Source organism: Mytilus californianus, unplaced genomic scaffold (genome assembly GCF_021869535.1).
Source record: "Mytilus californianus isolate M0D057914Y unplaced genomic scaffold, xbMytCali1.0.p SCAF_2, whole genome shotgun sequence".
NCBI lineage: Eukaryota > Metazoa > Mollusca > Bivalvia > Mytilida > Mytilidae > Mytilus > Mytilus californianus.
In genome coordinates this window covers 77,012,768-77,040,209 of record NW_026262668.1, presented here as the reverse complement: position 1 = coordinate 77,040,209, position 27,442 = coordinate 77,012,768, and the positions used below count along the sequence as shown (strand labels likewise).

Here is a 27,442-nt window from a genome sequence, read left to right as displayed (position 1 = left end):
ATACATAACTTGGTGTTAAATGAGCATGTACACTTCATAATTCTTATTATATTGTGATGATTAAAGGATTGAAAAAATTAGGTGAAGCTAATCAATATATTAAAATAACTAACTCCAACTCATTAGTGTCATCTGTTTACCTATCACTGATAGTTTTCACACCTTTAGTAAATACAACTCTTTGTCTCTTAATTGGGGTTATCAATGGATTATATTGGCTTGTCAATCAATTTTGTAATTTTTGTTTACCTGAGACACTTTAATGAATAATATTTTGATTTTGGGAATGAATCTTAAAATTATTTTTTGATTATTATATGATTTATAAGCATTGAATTGATATCATGATATCACAATAATGACACAATAACTCCGCTGAAAACATCCTTTCACATATTTGGTACATTGTTATCTCCTTTTCATTTTTGGTTCTTGGCTCTTCTTTTGGGTTTATAGGAAAACCATGTGACCATGAAAATCAATACACAAACCGGAAACAGTAGAATTTCAACACGAATTTGCAGAAAATGTTTACCAAAGAACAAATAAAACACAAAGACAGTATTGTAGTCATTTATTTTCAACAAAAACTTTTTATTTATTGATTTATATAGGTTTGGCAATCAAAAACGTAGTTTTGACCAGGAAATTCACTCCTGACCACTTTTCTCAAGCTTGGATTTTTCCTCTGGTCGCTAGATCTCGTCTATTAGTCGGTCCCCCTCTCTGGATTATGAATTTTACTCCCAATTTTCCGACTAATAAGTGAGTAGGAACGGTACACAAGTACATTACATATAATAAAGATTACGTGAACGTTTCAATGAAATTCATACTTTGGCTTAAAAGAAATTGGTCAGGATAGACGGACAGACAGACACCCAATACATATATAAATACTTCAATAGTAATATCATTTGTTACAATATAAATAACTTGCCAAGTAAAACTGGAATTATATCAGTATCTAGCCATTTCTTCCTCTTCCTTTCACCAAATGACAAATTTGTGATCAATTTGAGAACCTCTTTATTGGTGTCCTGATCTGGGCTTATTTCTATAAACTTCTGTAATGTCTCAAAACCATCGAGTTTCAATATAATATCACCTGTAACCAGATATAAACAAAACTACAATGTCATTCATACCACCTACCAGTTATCAATAATTTTGTAAAAATTAAAGTGGCACTACATGTATGCTGCAAAAGATTGCTTGCACTGGTTATGAAAAAGTACTTTTTCAAGTTTCTTAAAATCAATTTAAACTTTTCATCTCAAAATGTAACTATTACACAGAAAACCTTGTCATTTTTCTATAGTTTTTATTTTTATGATTACTGTATGGGCGAACAAGGCAGTCAGCGTAATACTTATACTAGTCATTTCTATATACTTGAAGATGTAAGTACTATTTACTTGATATGTACATGTAAGTAAACTTGTCAGATTTAAATTTCTCTTTGAGGTTTGAATAATCTCCACATAAGCTTCTCCCAAAATTTTATGTCATATATCTGAGATATGGACTTGACCACGAAAACTTAACCTTGTTCACTGATCCATGAAATGAGGTCGAGGTCAAGTGAAAACTGTCTGACAGACATGAGGATCTTGCAAGGTACGCACATACCAAATATAGTTATCCTATTACTCATTATAAGAGAGAAATTAATATTACAAAAAATCTTAACTTTTCAAATTTTCTATCTATCGATTTAATATTTCAAAATAATGGTAAAAAAAATGAACAAAATTCGTAAAATTCATCAGTTATGGGCAATAACTATTAAAAGAAGGAGTCTGACAGATCTTAGATAAATGGAAAGTTGGCAGATCTCAACATTCTGAATGTGTTCACTATCTATAGCAGTTTTCAAGTAAATGGACAAAACTTGCATTTAACTCCTACACTCTATTTTTAGCCGTGTCTGCTATGTTGGTTGGCAGGTGGAATCATTTGACACATTTTTAAACAAGATACCACAATGATGATTGTGGCAAAGTATGGTTCCAAAATTGTAATTTAATGAATAGAAGGACAACTTTTAAAGACAAAATATCAAACACTCTATTACTCTGAAAAATTCAAGAAAAGAAAAAAATAGGACCCTCTTCCTTAATTAAGTAAAAAATGTCTGGATAACTAAGGGAGAAAACTCTACCTACAAAATTACTAACCTGTTTTAGTTTAAACATATTTTATTTGCTAAATATCAGCAAAATGGATGAGACACAAGTAAATCATAACCTGTACCAGTTACATCTAACAAAATTACTTGTATACATATCACCCCTGACTGGCAGGTAAAAAAAAGGGGGGTTAAAAATTTCTAACAACTTAACAGTACTTGAGAAACTGACCTATCAAGAAAACTTTATGTTCATCAATCGATGGTGATTCTACGAACATGAAGGACAAATAGTTTTTTTAAGTAAAAAAGATTCTGACCTCATCACATAAAAAAAACTTTAAACAAAATGAGCAATAAAATTAGGTCATGGTCAGGTAAATCCTGTCAAAATATGGATTATCAATGCAAGCTTCAATGCCTTCAGAAATGTAAAGTTCCATTGTTTTATACTTTTTACAATGCCTCACGATGAGCATCCATAGGTATAATGTGTGCTACATTGTACATTCATTTCAGGAGACATAATAAACTGTTAACACAGAAATATGTCTCGCCATTTTGTCATTTTGATAGTATAATGCAAATATTGAATCCAAATGGCAATATTCAATCATGTAAACTATGCAACACATTCAAATTAAGTCAATGAACCATGACTTTATGTGCAGGACCAAATAATCTCCATGGAAAATTTAGAAATGCCAATGCTTAAAAAACTGCATACCAAATACCATTGACTTATCATAAGTGGTTACCTTAAAACTAACCTAAACACAAACTTTAACTTGTAAACAATGTAAAAATGTCAAAGTCAAATAGGGAGTTGGGCCAAATAATCTCCATGGAAAAGAACACTTGCAAATGCTAATACTATCAGTCAGGGGTACTACTTGTACAAGTAATCTTTATTTACTTGAAGAAGTAACTAAAATAAACTTATATAAGTTAATTATAATGTTTGAGTAATCTCCCCTTAATTTTAAAATTTACTTGTATACTGTGGATTCATTAATATTCGTTGGATACTAATTTTCGTGGATTTTGTGGGTACAGGGGAACCACGAATTTAAATGTTCAACGAATTACAAATTTTCTTTAGGAATGTATGCAGACTTTGCCAAAACCACGAATTTAAATATCCACGAATATGCAAGTTTTCCTCAATCCACGAAAATTGGTACCCAGGAAAATAAATGAATCCACAGTAAGTAAATTTTTTTACAATCCCACAAAAATTCTCAAGTTTTGAGATGTAAAAACATGCCTTTAACAATTTTTCTCAGGTTAGCTCATAATTTTTGATTAGAGTTCAATGTTTCTTCTCATTAATTCAACAAAGAAACTGATTGCACAAAGATCTTAAATATTTGTGCAAGGCCTTCAAAAATTGCCCCTTGGGGGCTTGTAAATGAGTAGTGTTCTGAAGATAACAGACAAATGAGATTTTCATTGTCCATGAAATTACACTTAAATGATTAGAAAAGACATCTGCAAAGGACAGACAATTAAAAATTCGATTAGAGCAAAGAAGTCTTAAGAATTCAAGAAAAGAAGATAGGATGACTTTTTTACTTGTATAAGTAAAAAAATCTGAATGTCTAAGGGACATAACTAAGCCCAATTTTTTTTACCTATACAAGTAAATAAAATACACTTGTATAAGTATCCTACAAATTTACTTATATAAGTATATTAATATTTACTTCTTCAAGTAAATGAAAATTACTTGTACAAGTAGTACCCCTGACTGACTATCCTTGATTTAACATTAGTGGTTCTTCTTAAACTGATCTAATCACAAACTTTAACATGTAAACTATGCAAAACATTCAAAGTCAATAGACCATGACTGAAGTGGCGGAGCAAATTAATCTCCATGGAAATGAGATGTGCCAATGCTAATACAACTGCATACCAAATATCATTGACCTACCACAAATGGTTCCCCATAAATTGACCTAATCACAAACTAATACATTGTTAACTCTGCAGCAGACACTGTCGGAAACAGCATACCTAAGTCTCGTTTTTTGACTCTGTCAAGGCGAGACAAAAGTTACTGTTTTTATTTTTTATATTTTTGAGGGATTTACATTTATATATATCATGTTTCTAATAGGATATACAACTGGAGAAAAAGATAAAAAAAATGGGAGTTTTACTCCTAGGTTCTAGTTATATTAACTATATCAGATAAAATTTAGAAACTAAGCAACCTGTGGATGATCGTCTGTATATTTTTAGCCTTTACTGTTTAGTCCATTTTTGGTAATATTCTTTTGGTGTGGCTCCCTACTTATAAATCCCACCATTGCATTATTGTGCTATGATCATTTTTTGAATTCTTGTCTTTCATTTTTGCTAATGTGCTTTGTCTGTATGCCATTTTGTTTTTCTTGTTGACATATTTTTTTTTTTTTTTAGTGATTAAGATTATAACACAAAATTGCCTGCTGTACCCCAATTTTTGACATTTTTACCTATTATGTCTGTTTGGTTTGTTCACACATTGTTGTCAATATAATATATGATCATTTTTTGTATTCTTGTCTTTCATTTTTGCTTATGTGCTTTGTCTTTATGTCATTTTGGTTTTTTTTTTTTACATATTTGTTTGTTTTTATGACATGAAAGTATCAAACCTTTATTTTCTTCCAAAAAATCAATTCTTTAAGTACTATTTTATTTTATATTACCCCCCACTATTTTCAACAACCCCCGAACAGCTTAATTTTGAACACAAACAGTAAAATTATATTACATAAACTGAAAGCTGAAATCTTGAATTTTACAGGAAAAATACTCTCAATTTTACAGGAAAAATTTGTTATAAAAGTATTAGATCATAATGTAAAGCCTTCATTATTGCATTTTTTCAACAAATTTAGAATTCACAGATGAATGATTTCATCAAAGGCATAAACCTTGCTACTTGAGCATTTTAGTATTATTAAACATATAAATAAAGAGCTGCTGAACCAACGCCTCCTATGTTTTGTGCTGGCAGAGTTCCCTTAAGTGGATACCAGATGGTATGCAGGGTTGTCAGATAAAAAAATCAAATACCGCTACAATGACAACAACACTAAAGTAAACTGCATCTTTTATTGTCGACATGTTTCGCCGATTAGATCGGCGTCATCAGGACCATCGGCGAAACATGTCGAGAATAAAAGATGCAGCTTACTTAAGTGTTGTTGTCATTGTAGCGGCATTATTAAACATGTTAAAAGAAGCAAAAGGTCCATTTTTTTCAATTTTACTACTAATTAGATATAATTTAAACCCCTGTGTTTAAAATTTTGGTAAAACTACAAAATCACAGAATTTCTAATTTCCTACTTAAATGAGTGATTTAAAAATCACTTATTTCAGTAATTCCCCTGACTGGTGAACAGAATACAAGTTTTGCACACCTGTCATTAAGAAAAAATTAATTTAGTTTTACCCAACTGATTTATGTCATTGTATTATACATGTACATTTACATTTGTTATAGAACCTTAATATTAGAAATGACCAGGGCTTCCAGAATGGTCGTATTTTCCGGACAAGTCCGATAAATTATATAAATGACTTGTTGTGTCGAGGCTGAAACGGACATTTTAATAACATAGTTCAGAAAAAAATTAAAGTTCATGCGATCTTTTCATTTTTTGACCTGACCTCTTGCCTTAAACAGCCACACATTTCCGGTTATAAAAGTGACATGATGAATAATTACTACTACTACTGGAAGTGTTTTACGACCTTGACTGAATAATTACTATCAAAACAAACCCTACTTTAATACCCTCTCATTACAATCAAGTATAATTAGTTCTCTGACAGCTGATTTTACCTGTTCAGGCAACAGGTAAACTATTTTGTACCGGACATTGATCGGTCTATTAAAAGTTATTTTATTAAATTTCAGCGGTTTGCATCTGATTAATTTAGTCAACAAGATTCAGATTACCAGAAAACTTTTTACCTTTATCTAACGTTCATTTCGAGTATTTTCCTGTAGAAATAACGCGGAAAGAGCAACTTTAACTCAATCATGCTTTGTAAACGTACAGGGAATTATGTATCTGTCTCTGGTCCGTGTTTTACCATTGTCAAGTCATCATCCGGTATGAGGAAAATGTACTTTCAAAAACGAAAGTGAAGTTACTGACAGCGTAATTTTGCACAAATAAAGAGTCTTAGGCAGATATTAGAACGCTGATGTTGCACACTTTGAATGGTGCACTGTCAGTCAGGGGTACTACTTGTACAAGTAATTTTTATTTACTTGAAGAAGTAATTATAATATACTTATATAAGTAAATTTGTAGGATACTTATACAAGTGTATTTTATTTACTTGTGTAAGTAAATTATTTTTTGGCCTAGTTATGTCCCTTAGACATGTTAGACATTCAGATTTTTTTACTTATACAAGTAAAAAAGTCATCCTATCTTCTTTTCTTGAATTCTTAGAACTTCTTTGCTCTAACAGAATTTTTAATTGTCTGTCCTTTGCAGATGTCTTTACTATTCATTTAAGTGTAATTTCATGGACAATGAAAATCTCATTTGTCTGTTATCTTTAGAACACTGCTCATTTACAAGCCCCCAAGGAGCAATTTTTGAAGGCCTTGTGCAAATACCTAAGATCTTTGCTCAATCAGTTTCTTTGTTGAATTAATGAGATGAAACATTGAACTCTTATCAAAAATTATAAGCTAACCTGAGAAAAATTATTAAAGGCATGATTTTACATCTCAAAACTTGAGAATTTTTGTGGGATTGTAAAAAAAAATTACTTATACAAGTAAATTTTTTAGAAAATTAAGGGGAGATTATTCAAACTATATAATTAACTTGTATAAGTATACTTTATTTACTTCTTCAAGTAAATAAAGATTACTTGTACAAGTAGTACCCCTGACTGACTGTCAATTTAACAGTTGACACCAGAACATCGAATTTATATTAAAAACAAGAAATGAATGTAACAGGATGCTGTTACGAAGTCTCCCAAACGAAGCTCCCATAATTCGTAATTCCCAGGGTCGCCTGACATTGGGCAACATCCATTGAAAATTGGTTTGGTCCAGTAAAGTTATATGCATTAGTGATGCCTGGGGACTAACCTTGTATATCATTCAAATCATCTTGGCATGACAAACCAGAATATATATGGTTTAGGGGTGGGGATCTCAACCATTTACAAGATACTAGAATATTGGGGGTGGGGAGGAACCCCTGGGGACTGGCCCTATACGTCATTCAAATGTTCATTACATGACGAACAGGAATATATATGGTTTAGGGGTGGCGATCTCAACCATTTACAAGATATTAGAACATTGGGGGTGGGGGGAACCCCTGGGGACTGACCGTATACGTCATTCAAATGTTCGAGACATGACAAATAGGAATATATATGGTTTAGGGGTGGGGATCTCGACCATTTACAAGATATTAGAACTTTCTCAAATGATAGGGGGTCGGGATGACCCCTGGGGACTAACCCTGTCTATCATTCAAACCATCTTTGCATGACAAACCAGAATATATATGGTTTAGGGGTGGGGATCTTGACCACTTAGAAGATATTAGAACTTTCTTAAATGGCAGGGGGTGGGGGTGACCCCTGGAGACTAACCCTGTATTTCATTTGATGTGCTTTATCATGACAAACCAGAATATATATGGTTTAGGGGTGGGGATCTCGACCATTTACAAGATATTAGAACTTTCTCAAATGGCAAGGGGTGGGGGTGACCGCTGGGGACTAACCCTGTATAACATTTGATGTGCTTTATCATGACAAACCAGAATATATATGGTTTAGGGGTGGGGATCTCGACCATTTACAAGATATTAGAACTTTCTCAAATGGCAGGGGGTCGGGATGACCCCTGGGGACTTACCCTGTATATCATTCAAACCATCTCAGCATGACAAACCAGAATATATATGGTTTAGGGGTGGGGATCTTGACCACTTAGAAGATATTAGAACTTTCTTAAATGGCAAGGGGTGGGGGTGACCCCTGGGGACTACCCCTGTATTTCATTTGATGTGCTTTATCATGACAAACCAGAATATATATGGTTTAGGGATGGGGATCTCGACCATTTATAAGATATTAGAACTTTCTCAAATGGCAAGGGGTGGGGGTGACCGCTGGGGACTAACCCTGTATAACATTTGATGTGCTTTATCATGACAAACCAGAATATATATGGTTTAGGGGTGGGGATCTCGACCTTTTACAAGATATTAGAACTTTCTCAAATGGCAGGGGGTCGGGATGACCCCTGGGGACTTACCCTGTATATCATTCAAACCATCTCAGCATGACAAACCAGAATATATATGGTTTAGGGGTGGGGATCTTGACCACTTAGAAGATATTAGAACTTTCTTAAATGGCAAGGGGTGGGGGTGACCCCTGGGGACTACCCCTGTATTTCATTTGATGTGCTTTATCATGACAAACCAGAATATATATGGTTTAGGGATGGGGATCTCGACCATTTACAAGATATTAGAACTTTCTCAAATGGCAAGGGGTGGGGGTGACCACTGGGGACTAACCCTGTATAACATTTGATGTGCTTTATCATGACAAACCAGAATATATATGGTTTAGGGGTGGGGATCTCGACCATTTACAAGATATTAGAACTTTCTCAAATGGCAGGGGGTCGGGATGACCCCTGGGGACTTACCCTGTATATCATTCAAACCATCTCAGCATGACAAACCAGAATATATATGGTTTAGGGGTGGGGATCTTGACCACTTAGATGATATAAGAACTTTCTTAAATGGCAGGGGGTGGGGGTGACCCCTGGGGACTTACCCTGTATAACATTTGATGTGCTTTATCATGACAAACCAGAATATATATGGTTTAGGGGTGGGGATCTCGACCATTTACAAGATATTAGAACTTTCTAAAATGGCAGGGGGTCCGGATGACCCCTGGGGAATAACCCTGTGTATCATTCAAACCATCTTAGCATGACAAACCAGAATATATATGGTTTAGGGGTGGGGATCTTGACAACTTAGAAGATATTAGAACTTTCTTAAATGGCAGGGGGTGGGGGTGACCCCTGGGGACTAACCCTGTATAACATTTGATGTGCTTTATCATGACAAACCAGAATATATATGGTTTAGGAGTGGGGATCTCGACCATTTACAAGATATTAGAACTTTCTCAAATGACAGGGGGTGGGGATGACCCCTGGGGACTAACCCTGTATATCATTCAAACCATCTTAGCATGACAAACCAGAGTATATATGGTTTAGGGGTGGGGATCTTGACCACTTACAAGGTATTAGAACTTTCTTAAATGGCAGGGGGTGGGGGTGACCCCTGGGGACTAACCCTGTATTTCATTTAATGGGCTTTATCATTTAGAACATTTTCAATAAAAAGGTTTGTGTCTATCACGAACGGTTTTCAATTTATAATCATTTGAAAATTTTAAAAAATAAAATCCCATAGGGTTCTATAGTAAAACCCTCTTTTCTTTTTGCCCCTCAAAGTACCCCTTTATAAACCCCATTGCAAAAACAAAACCCTGATTGCACCACTAGACATGTTAGTCTAACATATTGTGAAACCCTAAGTTAATCCGACAAGCGGTTTTGGAGAACGGGTGCGGACAAGTTCAAATTTAAAAGCGGTGGAAGAAGAAGAAGAAGAAGAAGAAGAAGAAGAAGAAGAAGAAGAAGAAGAATAATAATAATAATAATAAGAACTGAGCAAAAACAATAAGTCTTCCCAAACTTTGTTTGGGAGACTTAAAAATCAAGTCAAATACTGTTTTTGCGTCAGTCATAATTTATATGATGCCCAACTGATTACTATGGTTGCCTTTTGTTACTAAGTCTTAAGGGATTAAAATCGGGATGAGACAAAAAAAAATGTCCGGCTGGCTCAAATATTTTTTGGAAGCCCTGGATATGACTGATCCATTTTTTTGTGTGCACTTCTTATAGTATTTGATTCCATAGTTCTTTTAGTATTTTTACCTGCTGGTATGCTTTTCTGTGTCAGATTACATAAAATGGCTCCTGACAACTTTACCATCAATGAGTCCCTAGGCTGTGCCTGTACACCTACATAAAAACAATTTCATTCAATGAATTATCATTTACATTGTGTAAGGTACTTCAGGGGTATAGCAAAACATGACAGAATTTTCTTATACTTTGTGGATTTAATACTTTGTTGCATGGTTAAAAAAATACAATAAAATTTGTGGGTCACGGCCGGCCATCCAAGGGATTTTTCGACCTCTGAAAATGGGTGCAAATAGGCTAATTTCTCAACACTGGATATATAGGGAAAATGGACATAAAACCTCTTTGATTGAATATTTACAGCAAAAAAAATGACAGAAGTTGCTCAAATTTTTCATACTGAAAAGCTTGATGTCTCTATTTTATAAAATTGGAATAATTTTTGGGGGTCACCGGCAATATAAGAAAAATAAGTTATCTTTTATAACTGGTTTATCATGGAAACAGACTAAACATGCTAAAAGTAACAGTTTAGAAAAAAGCAATTTTTAAGAATGGAGAAGTTTGATATCAACATATCTTTAAAAGTTTCAATGGGAATTCAATAAAATTTAGAAGGGTAATTAGGTACACATGTACAGTGACTTAAATATAAGCAAGCAAATTCATGACCTCCTGTAAAACAAGCACATAACTGAAGAAGTCCAAGTATTGAAATTTTTGTTTCCATTGAGAGTAGGATTCTCTTTAATTTTCAAAATAACACAATACAAATGTAACTGATCATTTTTATATATATATACATGTATGTATCACTTTACAACATGCACATTTAGCAATGCTTACTCATATTGCTTCAATTTACAATGATTTATTATATTACATGTATGAAAAAACAATGAAAAATTGTATAGATTTTTTAATTCTCCACTTTAAATACTAATGTGCATTACATTACAACAGATAAATAAATGTTGTTTTATTTCCTTTTTTTGAAATCAGAATAAAAGAAAAAAATTAAATGATATATATTTTTGCTTTGGATGAATTATACCACACTATATATGCTTTGTGATTTATATACTGTTTACTTAATACATGGTCAATAAATTTTTTTTTTTAAATAATATAAAGTTGATAAAAATGACATCTTTAAATGAACCTACACAAAAAATGTATTACAATTTATAAGATATTTCTAAATATTTTTTGACAAGACAACCTTTAAAATACATGATATAGAATTAATACATTTTTGTTTGACAAGTTGGTAAACACAAATCATAAGGTTTTAATTAAGGCAACATACCTTGAATTGAACAAAGCTTTATCTGTGGAGGCATATTTAAATCGTTAGGTGTACCATACACATTGTCTGCTGCTATATCAAAAACAAATCCATAGTCCAGAGCCCATGCCCTTATTTCCTGTGGCTTTCTTGACAACACCTCGGCCCTGAAAAGGCATACTTCACCATCTGTTTCCTTTGCAACAACTATCAAGTCACCTTTCACACAAGACACTCGATGGAGTCTGCCTGAAGAATATTCCAGAAGCAATAGATTTTGAATTTTCCTCACGTTTTCAATTGTTTCAATTCCAATATGAGCCCAAAAATATGGCCCACTTATAACTTCTGTCACTAAAACATCCTTCCAAGCATCCTCAGATTCATCTTCTCTCTGTTGATTAGGTTTACTTTTTGTATTTAATGGCCATGCTAATTTGTTTGAAACAAGATGTGCTGTTGTATTAATTTCATTGTCAGGATTATTTGTGTCATACAAAGAACAGACATGAACCTCAGTTGGAAAGTTACTAACAGTACTGAGCATACCATTTGTAGCCTTTGCAATATCTTCCTTCACTTTAACTGATAACGTACATGGTGAAACATGTCCCACTAAATGTTTATTTTCACAAAGGCTTTTCACTGTTGACGTAAACTGTGATGAGAATGAGTAAAATGAAGATGTTGAATCAAAGAGTAAAACAAGTCTACGAATGACCACCTCAGTAATCAGGGGCTGTAGTGGACAGACAGCAAGTTTTGATAAATTCCATAAAATATTTAACGAAACTTCAAGAAAAATGGAATTCTCTTCAGATTCAAAACCAAAATCAAATTCCATTAAAATATGTTCTAAAATCCCATTGCTTAAAAAAAGAATTCTCACATCACCAGTAGGATCTACTGTCATTAACTGTTGAATGACTGATAATGCTGCTAGTCTGGTCATCGACGAACCTTCTATGTCCAGTCGTGTAAGGCTTAACAGGTAATTCAAACTTTTCTCTGTAATTTTCTGTGGATGCTCACCGAGGATAGACATTTTTTTATATAACAGAGGTCAACCTGTCTACCTGTACAAAATAAGAAATGAATTACAATTTATATTTTATTGATACAAACAATGCTAAGTTTCAATAATTAACGTAGGGTGTATGGCAACAACATAAATACTGTTCATTTATGTTGATCATTGCCATTTTGCTTAAGTTTCTTCTGTTACCAATTCTAACATCGGACTTGGACTATCTTTAAACTGAGTTTTGCTGTGTGTTTATTGTGTTCGTTTATTCCACATTGGCTAGAGGTGTAGGGGAGGGTTGAGATCTCACAAAAACATGTTTAACCCCATCATATTTTTGCGCCTGTCCCAAGCCAGGATCCTCTACACTTTGTTAGTGTTGTGTGTTTTTTTAAATTTTGGTTCATTTGCATGTTTCGGAGTTTAGTGTGGCATCCATTTTGCTTAACTAGTAGACATTATGGTTTAGGGTGCAGGATTTTCTCGCTGCGTTGAAGACCCATTTGTGGCCTTGGGCTGTCTTCTGCTCTTTAGTCGGGTTGTTGTCTCTTTGACACATTCCCTGTTTCCATTCTCAATTCTATTGTATGATAAATTCTTCAAATATTTTCCTGAAACAGATTTAAATTTGAATTTTTTAAATCTCTTAAACAAACATGAACAATGAATCATTTTTTATTATGATTCAGACTTTTGGTAGTTAAGTTTATATTTTGCATGGTCAGGTGAATGAACTGACCACATGAATAATAACACAGAATATGTCATTAATATTGTAATCAACACTCCCTATATAAAAAATAAGGAGATATGGTATGACTGCCAATGGGATAAAATGATCCGACAACTATTTACAAGAGTTCAAATAAATGAATATAAGCAACTATATAGAGGCCTTCAACAATGAGAATTAAATGCTCTACGGGGCGCAACTTGATACGACCGCAGAGACAAGTATGAACAATACATTCAAGCTTGATACAGCTCTGAATTTGGATTGTGATTAAATATTTGACACAGCTTAGGTTTCTGACACAGAAAGAATGCGGTCAAAGAACTGAAAAATTTGAAATTGGACTTTTACTTATTATCATGATCATGATGATTATGGTCCAATCTCCAAAATCAATACATGTTTAGATTCAGCTTATCCAAGTACAACAAGTTCCTCAAAAAATTTTAGCAAAAAAATGAAGAAAAAAAACAATTTCCAAAATATCATTCCTCATTAATACAATACATGCAATACAAATATTAAGTGTGCAATAGAGCTCTGAATTAAAAGTGAATTTGGATTATGTTTCAATATTTGACATAGCATAGTTTCTGACACAGAATGAATGTAATCTTAGAACTAAAAAAAATTAAAATTAGACATTTACCTATTACATGTATTATGGTCCAATATCCAAAATGTAATTACATAGAATCAGAATTTCAAAGAACCCCATGAATTCAATTTTTGATGTAATCAAACAAAGTTTAATTTTGGATCCTTTGGACCTCAATGTGGACCAATTCGATAACGGGGCCCAAAATCCAAATACATGGTTAGACTCAGCATATCAAAGAACCCCATATATTAAAATTTTGTTGAAATCAAACAAAGTTTAACTTTGGACCCCGATTTGGACCAACTTGAAAACTGGGCTTCAAAGAATTCAATTTTTTGATGAAATTAAACAAAGTTTAAATTGGACCCTTTGGACCTAAATGTGGACCAATTAAAAAACGGGGCCCAAAATCCAATTTCTAAATACAGGGTTAGATTAAGCATATTAAAGAACCCTAAGAATTAATGACTTTGAATAGACCATTTTCATATTACCAACTTTTGACTCCAGAGTTTATACTTTTTCGACTGGTTACCTACTCTTTGGTAGAACATTGCTCCAACTCGGTCTAGTAAGAGCAATGTAAAGAATAAAATCAAGCTTTCAATCAGTACAAATTGGGTGGGGGGGCACTGTTTTTTCTATACATGAAAAAATAATCGGCAAACAGTCAACTCCCCCCACCATTTGTACCGATTATATGTTTGATTTTATTTCTTTTGGTTGCTCTTACCTGACCGAGTACCAGGATGTCCTTCCACAGATTAGACACCCTGTCAAAAAATTATATAATCCTGAGTCAAAAGACCGTAATATGAAAATAGTTTATTAACCCACATTGAAATTAGTCAAGAAATAAGCAATTCATAAAAATATCAGAAAAATATTGTTTTTGGCCCCTTTTCCCTAAACGGTTTGGGCCATAACCCCCAATATCAATCCAAACCTTCCTTTTGAGGTATGGAACTCTGTGGTACAATTTCAGAGATCCATACACTTATACTCATGTTATTGTCTGGAAACCAAATGTCTTTGGATGATGGCTACGATGACCCTGACATCATAACATTATACAGTCGTATAAAAGGGTGCACTCTATATTTTCAATAACAAGTAAGGCTGAACATATACAAACATCACAAAATCGAGTTTTCCCTGGTTTCTTGCTTATACAACGTAGTACTCTATAATCAGCACCCTGTCTGGCTATCAGCTGAATTCAGGGATAACATGTTTATTTTGTCGAGTATCAGGATCATTAGCGTTTGAATTGGGAATTTTTCAAAAATTGTGAGGCAACATTGGGAATTTTTTTGAAAATCGAGGGCTACACAAACTTCTCCCTGGAGCTTCTTTAGAGCTTAGTCGAGAATCTTAGAGCAACACGCTCACTTTGCCTGTGACCCTTGTAGCAGAAAGATCAATCAAAATATAGCGAATTTGCAACCAAGTGTCATTTCTCAAATAGCAGGATGGGTAACTTGTGTTATATAGATATAAAGGTATATTTTTCAGAGACAAGTGCAAGTGGTGTAGCAGTTTCGGGTGATACAAAATTTTATAAATTTATAGTTGCCACTGGCTACGGTTACATGGAAATGTAACAATAATAAAATAACTAATTGCCGGAATGCAGGGTTGGGTAAGGAACCGATTAATTATGAATGTAACAATAATATTTGTGTCTACGGTTACATTGCGTTATTGTTACATCGTCATCAATATACTGCAATGTACGATGGGACTAGAAATATTTATTAAAATAAAATTTGAAAACTTTTAATTGCATACAATTTTTAAAATCTTTATTTGATATTTTCAATATTGCATACAATTTTTGAAATTCTTATTTACAATGACAGTTTCTACAAATCCAGTATGTTGTTTTTGGAGCATGTTTTAGTCCAACGCATTGTTGGTGAAACCACTCGATCCAAGCAGCCATTAGAAACCAGTGATGTGGCATTTTACACGTTTGTATTGCATATAGTTCAATTCCATTCTGCACTTTTTTTAAGATAAAAATTTGAGTCTAGATACTGTTTATGTTTCGATTTAAACGCATCCGAAGTTTTAAATTTTTCACCCAAAACAAATTTGGTAATAGGAATCACTTTATTCATTGTTCAAAGTATAATGACAGTAATAAGGGTACTGAAGTGTTTAGTTAAATACTTAGAAGTGGACATTTTTCTCAGTCTAAGTTTTTAACAACGAACCATTGAACTATATTTTTCGCCTTTGACCCTGGCACTACTTAACTGGATCAGTTTCTTTAAGCATGTTAAGAACATCAAAACAATTAATACTTAAAACTATTTAAACACATTTTGTTGAATATAAATAAATTATTATTATTATCATTATTACAAATATTATCTAGTACATATCAAAGAATTAAGCAACAAAACTACAGAGGTTAAAGTTTTAAGAAATTTTTATTATCGTGGCATTCTTTAATGTAATAATAACGCAATGTAACCGTAGACACAAATATTATTGTTACATTCGTAATTAATCGGTTTCTTACCCAACCCTGTATTCTGGCAATTAGTCTCCAATGTAATAATAATTATTTTATTATTGTTACATTTCCATGTAACCGTAGCCAGTGCCTTTATAGTTTGGTTCAATATTTCAATATTTTGCAACAACTCAAGAGTGTAACTGCAGTTTTTTGATAACGCAGGTAGAGTTCAAACAAACAAGCATAAATGTACAAACGAAATTATAAACTCAAATGATTTCGTTGTTGCATAAATATTCTGCATTACTTCTTCAAGTTCTTGGTCAGAGAAAAATAAGAAAAATTCCCGCACAATTGCAGTTTTTAAGAATAATTCAAGAAGAGTTCCGAGCGAATGCTTGATCTGGTTTCCAGTTAATGAATACTATAATGCATAGATTAAAACGCTGAAAGATTCCAGATAGAAATATTGGATGATGGCTGCCCTCACAGAGTTACCAACCGGTGGATTTAATTTTGACAATTGCCAGAGGTTTAACTATTTTTAGATACAATAATGATGAACGTTCAAACGATGCCTTTTCAGCATTATGTCCAAATATAAATTCCCTTTGTTTCTGTACCCTGGATACGATTATCTTCTCATTTGAAAATTACAATACAAGCAATGACTATGCAACTTTGTGTGCCATTTTTACTGTCCACATTTTTTAGAATTTTCAATTTAAAAGAAAAAAACCCAGAGTCATTTCATAAATAATGATCCCTTCAGCATTGTTCATGTATTTTGTGTTGGGAGCTGTTGGTCTGCAAAATTATACACTTAAATCTTCCAATTGATGCCTTTTCACTAAAAAATTTGACAGCTGAATGTAAATATCTTTAAGTCACATTGTCCTATGGCTGTGACATGTTTTCCATACCTGCCAACCCTCCCGTTTTGAGCGGGAGTCTCCCGCGCAAACGACAAAATTCCGGAAATCTCCAGCTTGCTGGTCCGCTCCCGCGCGGGAGTATAAAATCTCCCACTTTCGGATATTTTAACCCAGAATGACCCGCGTTCGTATTTCTCAGGATTTTTCTTAACTGTCAATAAAAAGAAACAAACAATCGGCGATCATTTGAAAACTCAAATGGTCAGTAGTTTTTATGTTTGATTTATTAGTAATCGAAAATCATTTCTGCTATGTCAACTCCAACAAGATAGAGGTCTTTGGTCTTTGTCTGGACCAAGCAGATTGGATGATAAATTTCAATTTTTACGACCAAGTTCACTCGGCACAATGCATGTTTATTGTGCACATCATGTTCAATTAACTTTTCAGTTGCTTCTGGTGGTCTGTACATGGTTCAAAAGCATGCTTAGTGTGAGACTCACAACAAAATCAAAATATGGAATGTTATGAGTTATATGAGACTCCAAGGTATTGAAAAGGAAAAAAACACCTTGTATAGATTACATCCATGAATTAAAGAAATAAAATATATTTATTAACTCTAGTTGGTGTTTTGTAGATGAATAAGAGTAGAGGTCATATATTTAGCTTGAAAATGTCGTTCGCGCAAAATCTCCCCCTCAGCTGTCATAGCTGAGAGGGAGATCTCCCTCTTTGAAGGTTTCAAAGGTTGGCAGGTATGTGTTTTCACTTAAATGATCCCAGGCAAAGTGGGGCAGTTCATGCATAAAATTGAAATTGGAATCTTGGGAACCTTAAGGTCAGCTTGTGGTCATTCTCTGTCTTATAATATGCTGCTAAGGGGGAGCCATGCATGCTTGGCATTGGAATTGTTACAAATGACAATGAAAATATTGCCATTTTATTGGTTATTCTATAATGAAATAAATATCAGTCTGTTCACCATTCCTTACATGGAAATGGAGGAATGAAATACTTTCATTCACGCCACACCGTAGACGCGGACTTTTGTCATTGTGAAAGTTCCTCCATCGTTACATTTTCATCCATGGAGATCCCTGTAACAGCTACGGTTACGCAGCTAAAAATCAGGAAGACCAATATAATTGAGAGCATCAAGTAGCCACAGGATAGCTTTATTGAGTGTCAAGAAATCAAACTTAATTATTTTAGATTGTCATTTTATATATACATGAACATGTGTATTAATATGAATTTTACTATTCTGAACAGACTTGTTTGAAATTCTGGAAGACTCAACATGCTCAATGATTTATATTTTGAAATTCTTTTATCATTTTTATCAAACCTGGTGGTCTTCGATGTACATGTAACTGAAATCAGTGTTCCAGCTTGATCGTTTTCACAGGGCGGTCCGCGCGCCCTTTTCCGAATGACAACCTGTGCCCTTTTTCTGACGCCCTGTGACCTTTTTAAGACACCCTGCCCTTTTTCATGAGTCCATAGATATAAGAAGATGTGGTATGAGTGCCAATGAGACAACTCTCCATCCAAGTCAAAATTTATAAAAGTAAACAGAACTCCAGATATGAATTCACAAATTGGGGTTTTTTACCCACCATTTTTTTATGTAATTGGGTGATAAAGTTTTTTAATTGCATTATCAATTCCAATTCACCCCTCAAGCAAATATCAAATGGGTTTTTCACCACCAAGCTCCTTAATGTATTGGGTTTTTTCATCAACACAATATTGAATATTTAGGCATGTTATAATCACATTATATCAACCCCAGATGTGTTTCCATCTTAAATGTGTTTCTTTCTTTGTATATGTGCTTAGCTGTTTTTTTGGTTTATTCACTGACGAGCAATTGTACATTGTACGTTTAATTTGTGTCCCGTTTTAAACGTTCTGTCAGTTTTGTATTTTCTCAAAACTTATGTAAACTGCAGCTGGTGTCACTAGTTGGACAGTAACTAATTGCCTTTCTAGATCCCATATGATCACCCTACAGTTTATAGTTGGGGTAGGTGTGGCTAAGTGTTTAGATTTTTATGTAATATATGTGAAATTTAGGTGCTGTAAGAAAGTTTTGCCAGTCCTTTCACCTATTTGCCAGATCTACTTTTTAATAAAAATAAAAAGTAGTTCCAAGATTTAAGATATACCCCAAAACCTTGAGATTTTAATTTATAGGGTGGTTTAATGATGGAGACCACATTCAACTTAAATTTACAAATAATTCTGCAACATCAAGTAAATAAATGACAATGTTATACTGCACTTGCCAATAAGACAACTATCTTAAGCATCCAGAACAATTAGACCAAAACAAAGAAAGTGTCAAGCTGCATAATTTGACGTAAAAAACGGATATGTGTATTCATTCATCAACTAAAATGAAAAAAAATAATATATAAACTGTTTTTGTTTAATTCAATTTACATTAATCTGGGTTAAGTTGTCCCTTATCAGAACTTTTGGTTTCCGATGCTTTCCAACTACATATCATGTCATAATTGATTTGGCCTTTCACTTTTTCCAACTGATTTCGTTTTTGACGAAACCCAGTGTTTATCGTTCTATAGCAATGTTCTCGTACCTTCAAACACGCCTGTGCGTTCAATGGACACTTCCTAAAATCACTAGCTGAGTCTGGTTATCATCATAACTTTCCCTCAGCTATCAAAAAGAAGCCGAAAACATGCTTCTATTCAATATTTTAATCGGACATTTACTTTCGTTTTAATTCATTGTATGTTATGATAAATCCCAAGCAATTCGAAAAAATATGACAGCATGTCACACGCTAATTGGATAAACGCTGAGAAGATCGAAATGTTTTCATAAACACGTGTACCTTTTGAGCAACGGAAAATTCCAACAGGGACCCATTACAGCTACTTGATGCAGGGCTCTATTTTAAGAACGAAAGGACATTTCCAATTATAAATATTATAAAAATAGATTTACGCGACGACTGTAATCAGATAAGGGTAAATAACGCAAACGATAGCGAATAAAAGCATTAAGAACTCATGGTTTTGGCATATAATTGGGTTTTCCTTTGAATTAATTAGGTTATTGAACCCTGCAATGGGCAATTGCATTGGGTTTTTAATTATTTGTATTGCGTGATCACGCAAATACGCAGCTTATCTGGAGCTCTGAAGTAAACAATTATAGGTCAAAGTACGGTCTTCAACACGGAGCCTTGGCTGACACTGAACAGCAAGCTATAAAGGGCCCCAAAAATTACTAGTGTAAAACTATTCAAACTGGAAAACCAACGGTCTAATCTATATATAAAACGAGAAACGAGAAACACTTTATGACTTTATTGTCGTATTATTTTGAAGAAAATTCTACATAATTCCACCTGCCTTCATGTTTCTTACAAGTTTATGACCCTCAGCTAATTACATGTAACATTTACAGCAGGTGTTATAAGTTGTGATTACAGGTAATCCGCTTATCGCCATCAGATGGGTCACTAATCCAATTATCCGTTAATTAATGAGCCTCATAATTGACCATTAGGATTATCTTTCCCAGTAAAATTGGTCAGTCGGTATTTCAATTTCAATATTTCTCAAAAGACCACAATTTGCAGTTCGTTTATCCATAGATGTTTTTGTAGTTTCGTCCATTATACAAAATTGTTTTCCCCTGAACAGTTTGCATTTTAATTTCCCAAACGATCACTATTTGCAGCTTGTTTGACGTAGTTTCGTCACATTTTATATAATTTTTCATCAAAATCTTTCGACAATTTTGAGTATAAAGATAAAACTTTATTCAAAACAGTCAGAAATATTTTCACAAGTCAAAACAGGTGCTTTCTTTATCATGTACTGCACATGCATGAACGTATTCTTGTAAATTTAATAGACACTAAAACAAAAAATATGAAATCATTTAGTATCAAATTAAATGAGAGAGACAATATATTTCTTACTGAGCAACTTTATTTAAGAAATGATAATTTCCTGCTTTTTTGTTAAACACGAACCAATCCTTAGATGAATCTGGATTCATTCTAAATTTATTATCCTCTTGTCACTTCCTGTTTTCATTTTGTTTAAAAATCGAAAGTAAACGTGATCTATTCTTGATGAATTTAGAATATACTGTCATTTTAATCGTGTCCAAGTTTATAAAAATGAATTCCAAATATCGATTGAAACTTTTTTTACAGGCATAATGATTATGCAGTGAAATAGTCATTACAATTTCATTTCTGCTGTGATTCCTGGTTTTAAAATAGAGGAACCCAATTTTTGTTGATCAGGAATGTCCCATGAAAATTACTGAAGTGAAATTGTGAACTAGATTTCTGGATCCTTCTTCTAATCTTCATACTTAAGCATCACATCAGTCAAATCATGCAATAACTACCTACATTTGTAGCATGCCTAAGTCCTTCAGAGATCCTGGTCCTTAAAGGACTTGGGCATATGTATAGCTAGTATTATATGTCCTTGGTCCCTTACTGTTACCCAAAATAAGGTTGATTTTCATCTCACGTAAAAGTGACTAAAGCCCTCAAACTTCTAGCTGAAATCCCTGCTGTTTACATAATACATGTAAAGGACAATGTTTGATGTGCCCTTTTTGAATTATCAATCAGCGTGCTAAAGTGCCCTTTTTGTGATTGGCTCTCTGCCCTTTTGAAATCCTAGCTGGAACACTGGAAATTAAATCTAAACTTTGAAATGTTTATTAAATTTACACTAGCCATTTTGGAGCCCTTTATAGCTTGCTGTTCGGTGTGAGCCAAGGCTCCGTGTTGAAGCCGTATTTTGACTTATAATTGTTTTTTACACATTGTGACTTAGATGGAGAGTTGTCTCATTGGCACTCATACCACATCTCCTTATTTCTATTGCCATGAAAGGAAGCTGCTTGAATTTATAAAAAAAAAAGGATCACACTTCAGCACTTCTCCCTGAAGTCTGAGTTTATTGGGTCTTCTCCCTGTTTAATAGCTCCTTAAAAGTGTGGTGAGCACTAATAGGACCAGTTATGCAAGATTCCCCCTTCAAATTAGATAGATGGGTACAGATGCGCAATTCATTTCAGGTAGGCGATAATGGTATCCTTTTCCTTAATTCCTAGATGCCCATATCGTAAACTTAAATATGTATGATGACTCGTTTCGAAGCTGAGACTTTTTCATATATGTGGTTAAATTTTTGGGGTACGAAGTGAGATTTGGTTTTCCATAATTTAGCACTCCCCAAAAAGACTTTTGTGATGCTGCTTCTCCTGGTAAAAAATCCCTTTTTTCACACAATAAGTTCTTTGAAAATTTAGTTTTTTGCATACATTTAATAATTTTAGTTTTTACACCTTTATCATGTTTATTCTATGGTCCTCTGCTCTCCAAATCAGCACAAATGGTTTAAAAGCTCAGTCACTTGTTAAAAATTGAAACATGTCCAATATCACTTCACAGAGATTTTTTGTTTACACACTATTTCATGTTTTGTGTTCTTCAATTTGAGGCACATTAGGGATATTGACCATACCTGCCAACTTTTGAAAATCCCCATGGATGTTTTAGTGCGTGACAACAATTTCAAAGGTTACAATTTTTTGCTTCGCTTTTAGCGTGCACTGTTTTGTGCTTTAGAAAAAGGGTCATATCTTTTTATACGACCGCAAAAATTAAAAAATTTTTGGTCGTTTATTGGTATCACGTCGTCGTCGTCAGCGTCGTCCAAAGACAGATTGTTTCCGGATAATAACTTAAGTATAAGTAAATAGAAATCAATAAAATTTAACCACAAGATTTATAACCACTAAAGGAAGGTTGGGATTGATTTTAAGGGTTATGGTCCCAACTGTTTAGGAATTAGGGGCCAAAAAAGGGGCCCAAATAAGCATTTTTGTAGTTTCCAGACAATAACTTGTGTTAAAGTGTATGAATCTCTCTGAAATTATACCACAAGTTTCCATACAACAAAGGGATGGTTAGGATTGACTATGGGGGTTATGGCTCAAACCATTTAGGAATTAGAGGTAAAAAAGGGGGAAAAACAAGTTTTTTTCTGGTTAAAGGACAATTAAGACAATTTAAAGCAGTCTAAGGGAGATAATCCAATTCAAGTTTTTAAAACAACAATGTTTGATTACCTCCCTTACACTGCTTGTAAATTATGTATTAAGAAATGATGATTGTCTTGAGGTGATTAGCTGTCAATTTATTTTTAAAAGTTACTATTAATTAATATTAATTTTAGCCATGACTATGTATGTCATTTTATATTTTAAGACTTGTATGATGTATTTAAAAGGGTAATTATGGTTGCAACTTTTATTAAAATTTGAATTGAGATTATTACTATATCTTGAGGGAATGATTTTTTTATACGCCCGTTTACGGGACGTATTATGGTATACCGTTGTCCATCTGTCCGTCCGTCTGTCCGTCCGTCGTCAACATGTCAGACATTAACTCAAAAACGCTTTAACCAATTTGCATAAAACTTTGGTAAATTGTTTATATCTATTGACGTGAGCTCCCTTTCGTTTTTCATAAATTTTAGATTATACGTTTCCGAGTTATGGGGTTTTATTCATTAAAAAAAGGGGGATTTTCCAGTTTTCGGACAATAACTCAAGAATGCTTTCACCAACTTGCAAAAAATTGTAGTGAATTGTTTATATCTATTGGCATGAGCTCCCTTTCTATTTTTATATATTTTAGATTTTACGTTTCTGAGTTACAGGGTTTTATTCATAAAAAAAGGGGGATTTTCCAGTTTTCAGACAAAAAATCAAAAATGCTTTCAGCAGTTCTTATGAAACTTTGGTGAATTGTTTATATCTATTGACATGAGCTCCCTTTTGATTTTTATATATTTTAGATTTTACATTTCTGAGTTGTGGGATTTTATTCATTAAAAAAGGGGGGATTTTCCAGTTTTCTGACAGTAACTCAAAAATGCTCTCAGCAATTCTCATGAAACTTTGGTGAATTGTTTATATCTATTGATGTAAGCTCCCTTTACATTTTCATAAATTTCTGATATGACATTGAGAATTAATTGAACTTTATTTGTTTATAGTCTGACAACAGATTTACTAAGTATTGGGCAACAGCACAGTGTATTGCACAACAGCAAGAAATCTTTAATTGAATATAAATTCAATTCATATAACCAATTTCAAGTTCTTTGACTACATTTATTCAGAAACCTATATTATGTCAAATATTTAATTACAATCCAAATTCAGACCTGTATCAAGCTTGAATATTGTGTCCATTTTTGCCCCAACTGTTCAGGGTTGGACCTCTGCGGGCGTATCCAGCTGCGCTCAGCGAAGCAGTTTATTTGGAAAAGGGGAAAGGGGGAGGTGAAAAACAATTGGGGGGGGGGGGGGGGGGGGTTAATAAGAATTTGGGGAGGGGACTATTTTTTCTCATTTCAGATTTCAGAAATTAAAAAGAAAATTTCTTCAGATATTTTTTTTGGGGGGTTAATATTCAACAGGATAGTGTATTGCACAAAAGCAAAATAATGGGGTCAATTTTATTTAGGGGGGAGGGGGTCAATTCGCAACAGCATAGTGTATTGCACAAAAGCAAAAAATTGAATATAAATTCAATTCATATAACCAATTTTTAAGTTCTTTGACTACAGTTATTCTGTGGCAGAAACCTATTATGTGTCAAATATTTAATTACAATCCAAATTCAAACCTGTATCAAGCGTGAATATTGTGTCCATTTTGGCCCCAACTTTTCAGGGTTGGACATCTGCGGTCGTATCCAGCTGCGCTCAGCGAAGCAATTTATTTTGTATATGGTATATGATGATGAGCTTATAAGCTTTTCTTCTTTTTATTTGCATGATTTTAGTACTTATATTATTGTGTAGAAAAGATGAACATGTAGCTAGAATATCAGGATACATTTTCTTGTGTATTATATTAAAGTGATTATTGACTTTTCCAATTTAAAAATGTGCACAAAGAAGGACTTTTATCTGATTCCTAGTGAAAAATAAAAGATAGTACATTGTACTTCAAATGATCTGGTAATTTAATTACAATAATGACAACACTGTCAGTCAGGGGTACTACTTGTACAAGTAATTTTTATTTACTTGATTAAGTAAATATTAATATACTTATATAAGTAAATTTGTAGGATACTTATATACAAGTGTATTTTATTTACTTGTATAGGTAAATTATTTTTTGGCTTAGTTATGTCCCTTAGACATTCAGATTTTTTTACTTATATTATACAAGTAAAAAAGTCATCCTATCTTCTTTTCTTGAATGTCTTGGGACTTCTTTGCTCTAATAGAATTTTTAATTGTCTGTCCTTTGCAGATGTCTTTACTAATCATTTAAGTGTAATTTCATGGACAATGAAAAGCTCATTTATCTCACTCTGTTATATGGCAGATTCCATATAAGAAAGTATAACAACTCCCATAAGCACGTTAGGCAAAAATCATAAGCAATGAACTTCTGTTTTTGAATACATGCTTTACTAATAAAGATAAAGACAATTTGACCAAAAAAAAAATTATGAGCATCATCCTTTTTAAATAAACGAAGCCTTAAATATTATGTTTCTGACATAAGATTTGACAGACTTTATTGTTTCTTACATAAGATTTGACAGACTTTATTGTTTCTGACATAAGATTTGACAGACTTTATTTTTTCTTACATAAGATTTGACAGACTTTATTATTTCTGACATAAGATTTGACAGACTTTATTTTTTCTGACATAAGATTTGACAGACTTTATTATTTCTGACATAAGATTTGACAGACAAATTGAGTTTCTGACATAAGATTTTGACAGACTTGATTCTGACATAAGATTTTTCATACATAAGATATTTTGACAGACAATATATATTTGTTTTTTTTGACTGACATTGGAAATCAAATCCTAGTTGAAAGTCATTTTTAAAACTCCTGGAAAATACTGCAGCCTAACATCAAACAAGATTTCACTACAGGTCAAAGAACTTTAACTGTTAGCACATTCAAATGTTTCAGACATAAGAAAAAAAGTTTGACAGATCTTATGTAGGAAACATATAAGTTAAAACTATTGCTTGAATAAAGTTAAATGAAAGAATCAACATGTGTTTTTTCTTATGCACAGCATGACTTACAGTTTTAACTGGCATATATTGGAACCTACAATGATTTTGAAAGTTTTTACAGCGATGTTCCTGACATAAGATTTATTGACAGACACTGAGCTATAAAGCAAGATATTTGAAATTGAAAAAAAATATATCACAGATGTTTTTGACTAAAAAAAGTAACAAATTTGGGAACAGGGATGTTTGAATAACCAGACTACACTAGTAAATACCAGTATACAAGTGTCAACATAAAGCATTGCAACACATAAACATTGTGTAAAAAAATGGGAGTTAATTCTGTCAAAATTTTTGCATTTTTTCAACTTGTTTTAATCATTTCTACTTTAAACGGAAACAATCATATCCAAAAATTATTTTTATAATTTCTTCTAACATCATTATTCCTCAAAACATCCACAGATTATCTTTAAAATAACAGTGATTATTATTTTTATTTATTTATTCATTTTGACAGACATTTCAATTTCTTATATGGAATCTGCCATATGGTTATCTTCAGAACACTGCTCATTTACAAGCCCAATAGGGGCAATTATTGAAGGCCTTGCTCAAATAATTAAGATCTTTGCACAATTAGTTTCTTTGTTGAATTAATGAGATGAAACATTGAACTCTAATAAAAAATTATGAGCTAACCTGAGAAAAATTGTTTAAGGCATGTTTTTACATCTCAAAACTTGAGATTTTTTCGGGATTGTAAAAAAAAATTACTTATACAAGTAAATTTTTGAGAAAATTAAGGGGAGATAATTCAAACATTATACATTTGTAATTTGCTTATATAAGTATATTATTATTTACTTCTTCAAGTAAATAAAGATTACTTGTACAAGTAGTACCCTTGACTGTTACAATAAGTGTAACATCCATAAGCTCCTATGTAGTACTGCATCTTTGAATTTTGTCAATCAGCCATGCTTTTCTTCTTAAGCTGTGTAAGAACCTTCTTGCAGATGAAAATTCATCTGCCATGATCACGATTTTTACAATTCTGACATACAGACAGAGGAAAACAACTTAAATTTTCCAAACAAGTTCAAAATTTATCATGTTTGCAATGCCTAATAATCACAAGAAACATCGATTTTTATTGGCTGATCACTTTTGTCTCCCTTGGGAAAAGTTCTAAATCGGGAATAATCATTTTTT

General features: G+C 33.0%; 2 protein-coding genes across 2 annotated transcripts in view; one reads left to right on the top strand and one right to left on the bottom strand.

Annotated features, from left to right (window-relative positions):
• The window catches only part of LOC127730306 (uncharacterized), a 35,309-nt gene extending 18,663 nt beyond the window's left edge, over positions 1–16,646 (bottom strand). The window contains exons 1-4 of the mRNA XM_052238640.1: positions 16,572–16,646; positions 11,461–12,515; positions 10,161–10,247; positions 941–1,108 (exon numbers count right to left, since the gene is read on the bottom strand). Of these exons, the coding sequence (XP_052094600.1) occupies positions 941–1,108; positions 10,161–10,247; positions 11,461–12,484 (1,279 nt within the window). The 5' untranslated portion in view covers positions 12,485–12,515; positions 16,572–16,646. The remainder of the gene's footprint in view (positions 1–940; positions 1,109–10,160; positions 10,248–11,460; positions 12,516–16,571) is intronic.
• A 43-nt stretch (positions 16,647–16,689) lies between these two features.
• The window catches only part of LOC127730305 (proteasome subunit beta type-7-like), a 34,820-nt gene continuing 24,067 nt past the window's right edge, over positions 16,690–27,442 (top strand). The window contains exon 1 of the mRNA XM_052238639.1: positions 16,690–16,796. Coding sequence (XP_052094599.1) covers positions 16,738–16,796 — 59 coding nt within the window. The 5' untranslated portion in view covers positions 16,690–16,737. The remainder of the gene's footprint in view (positions 16,797–27,442) is intronic.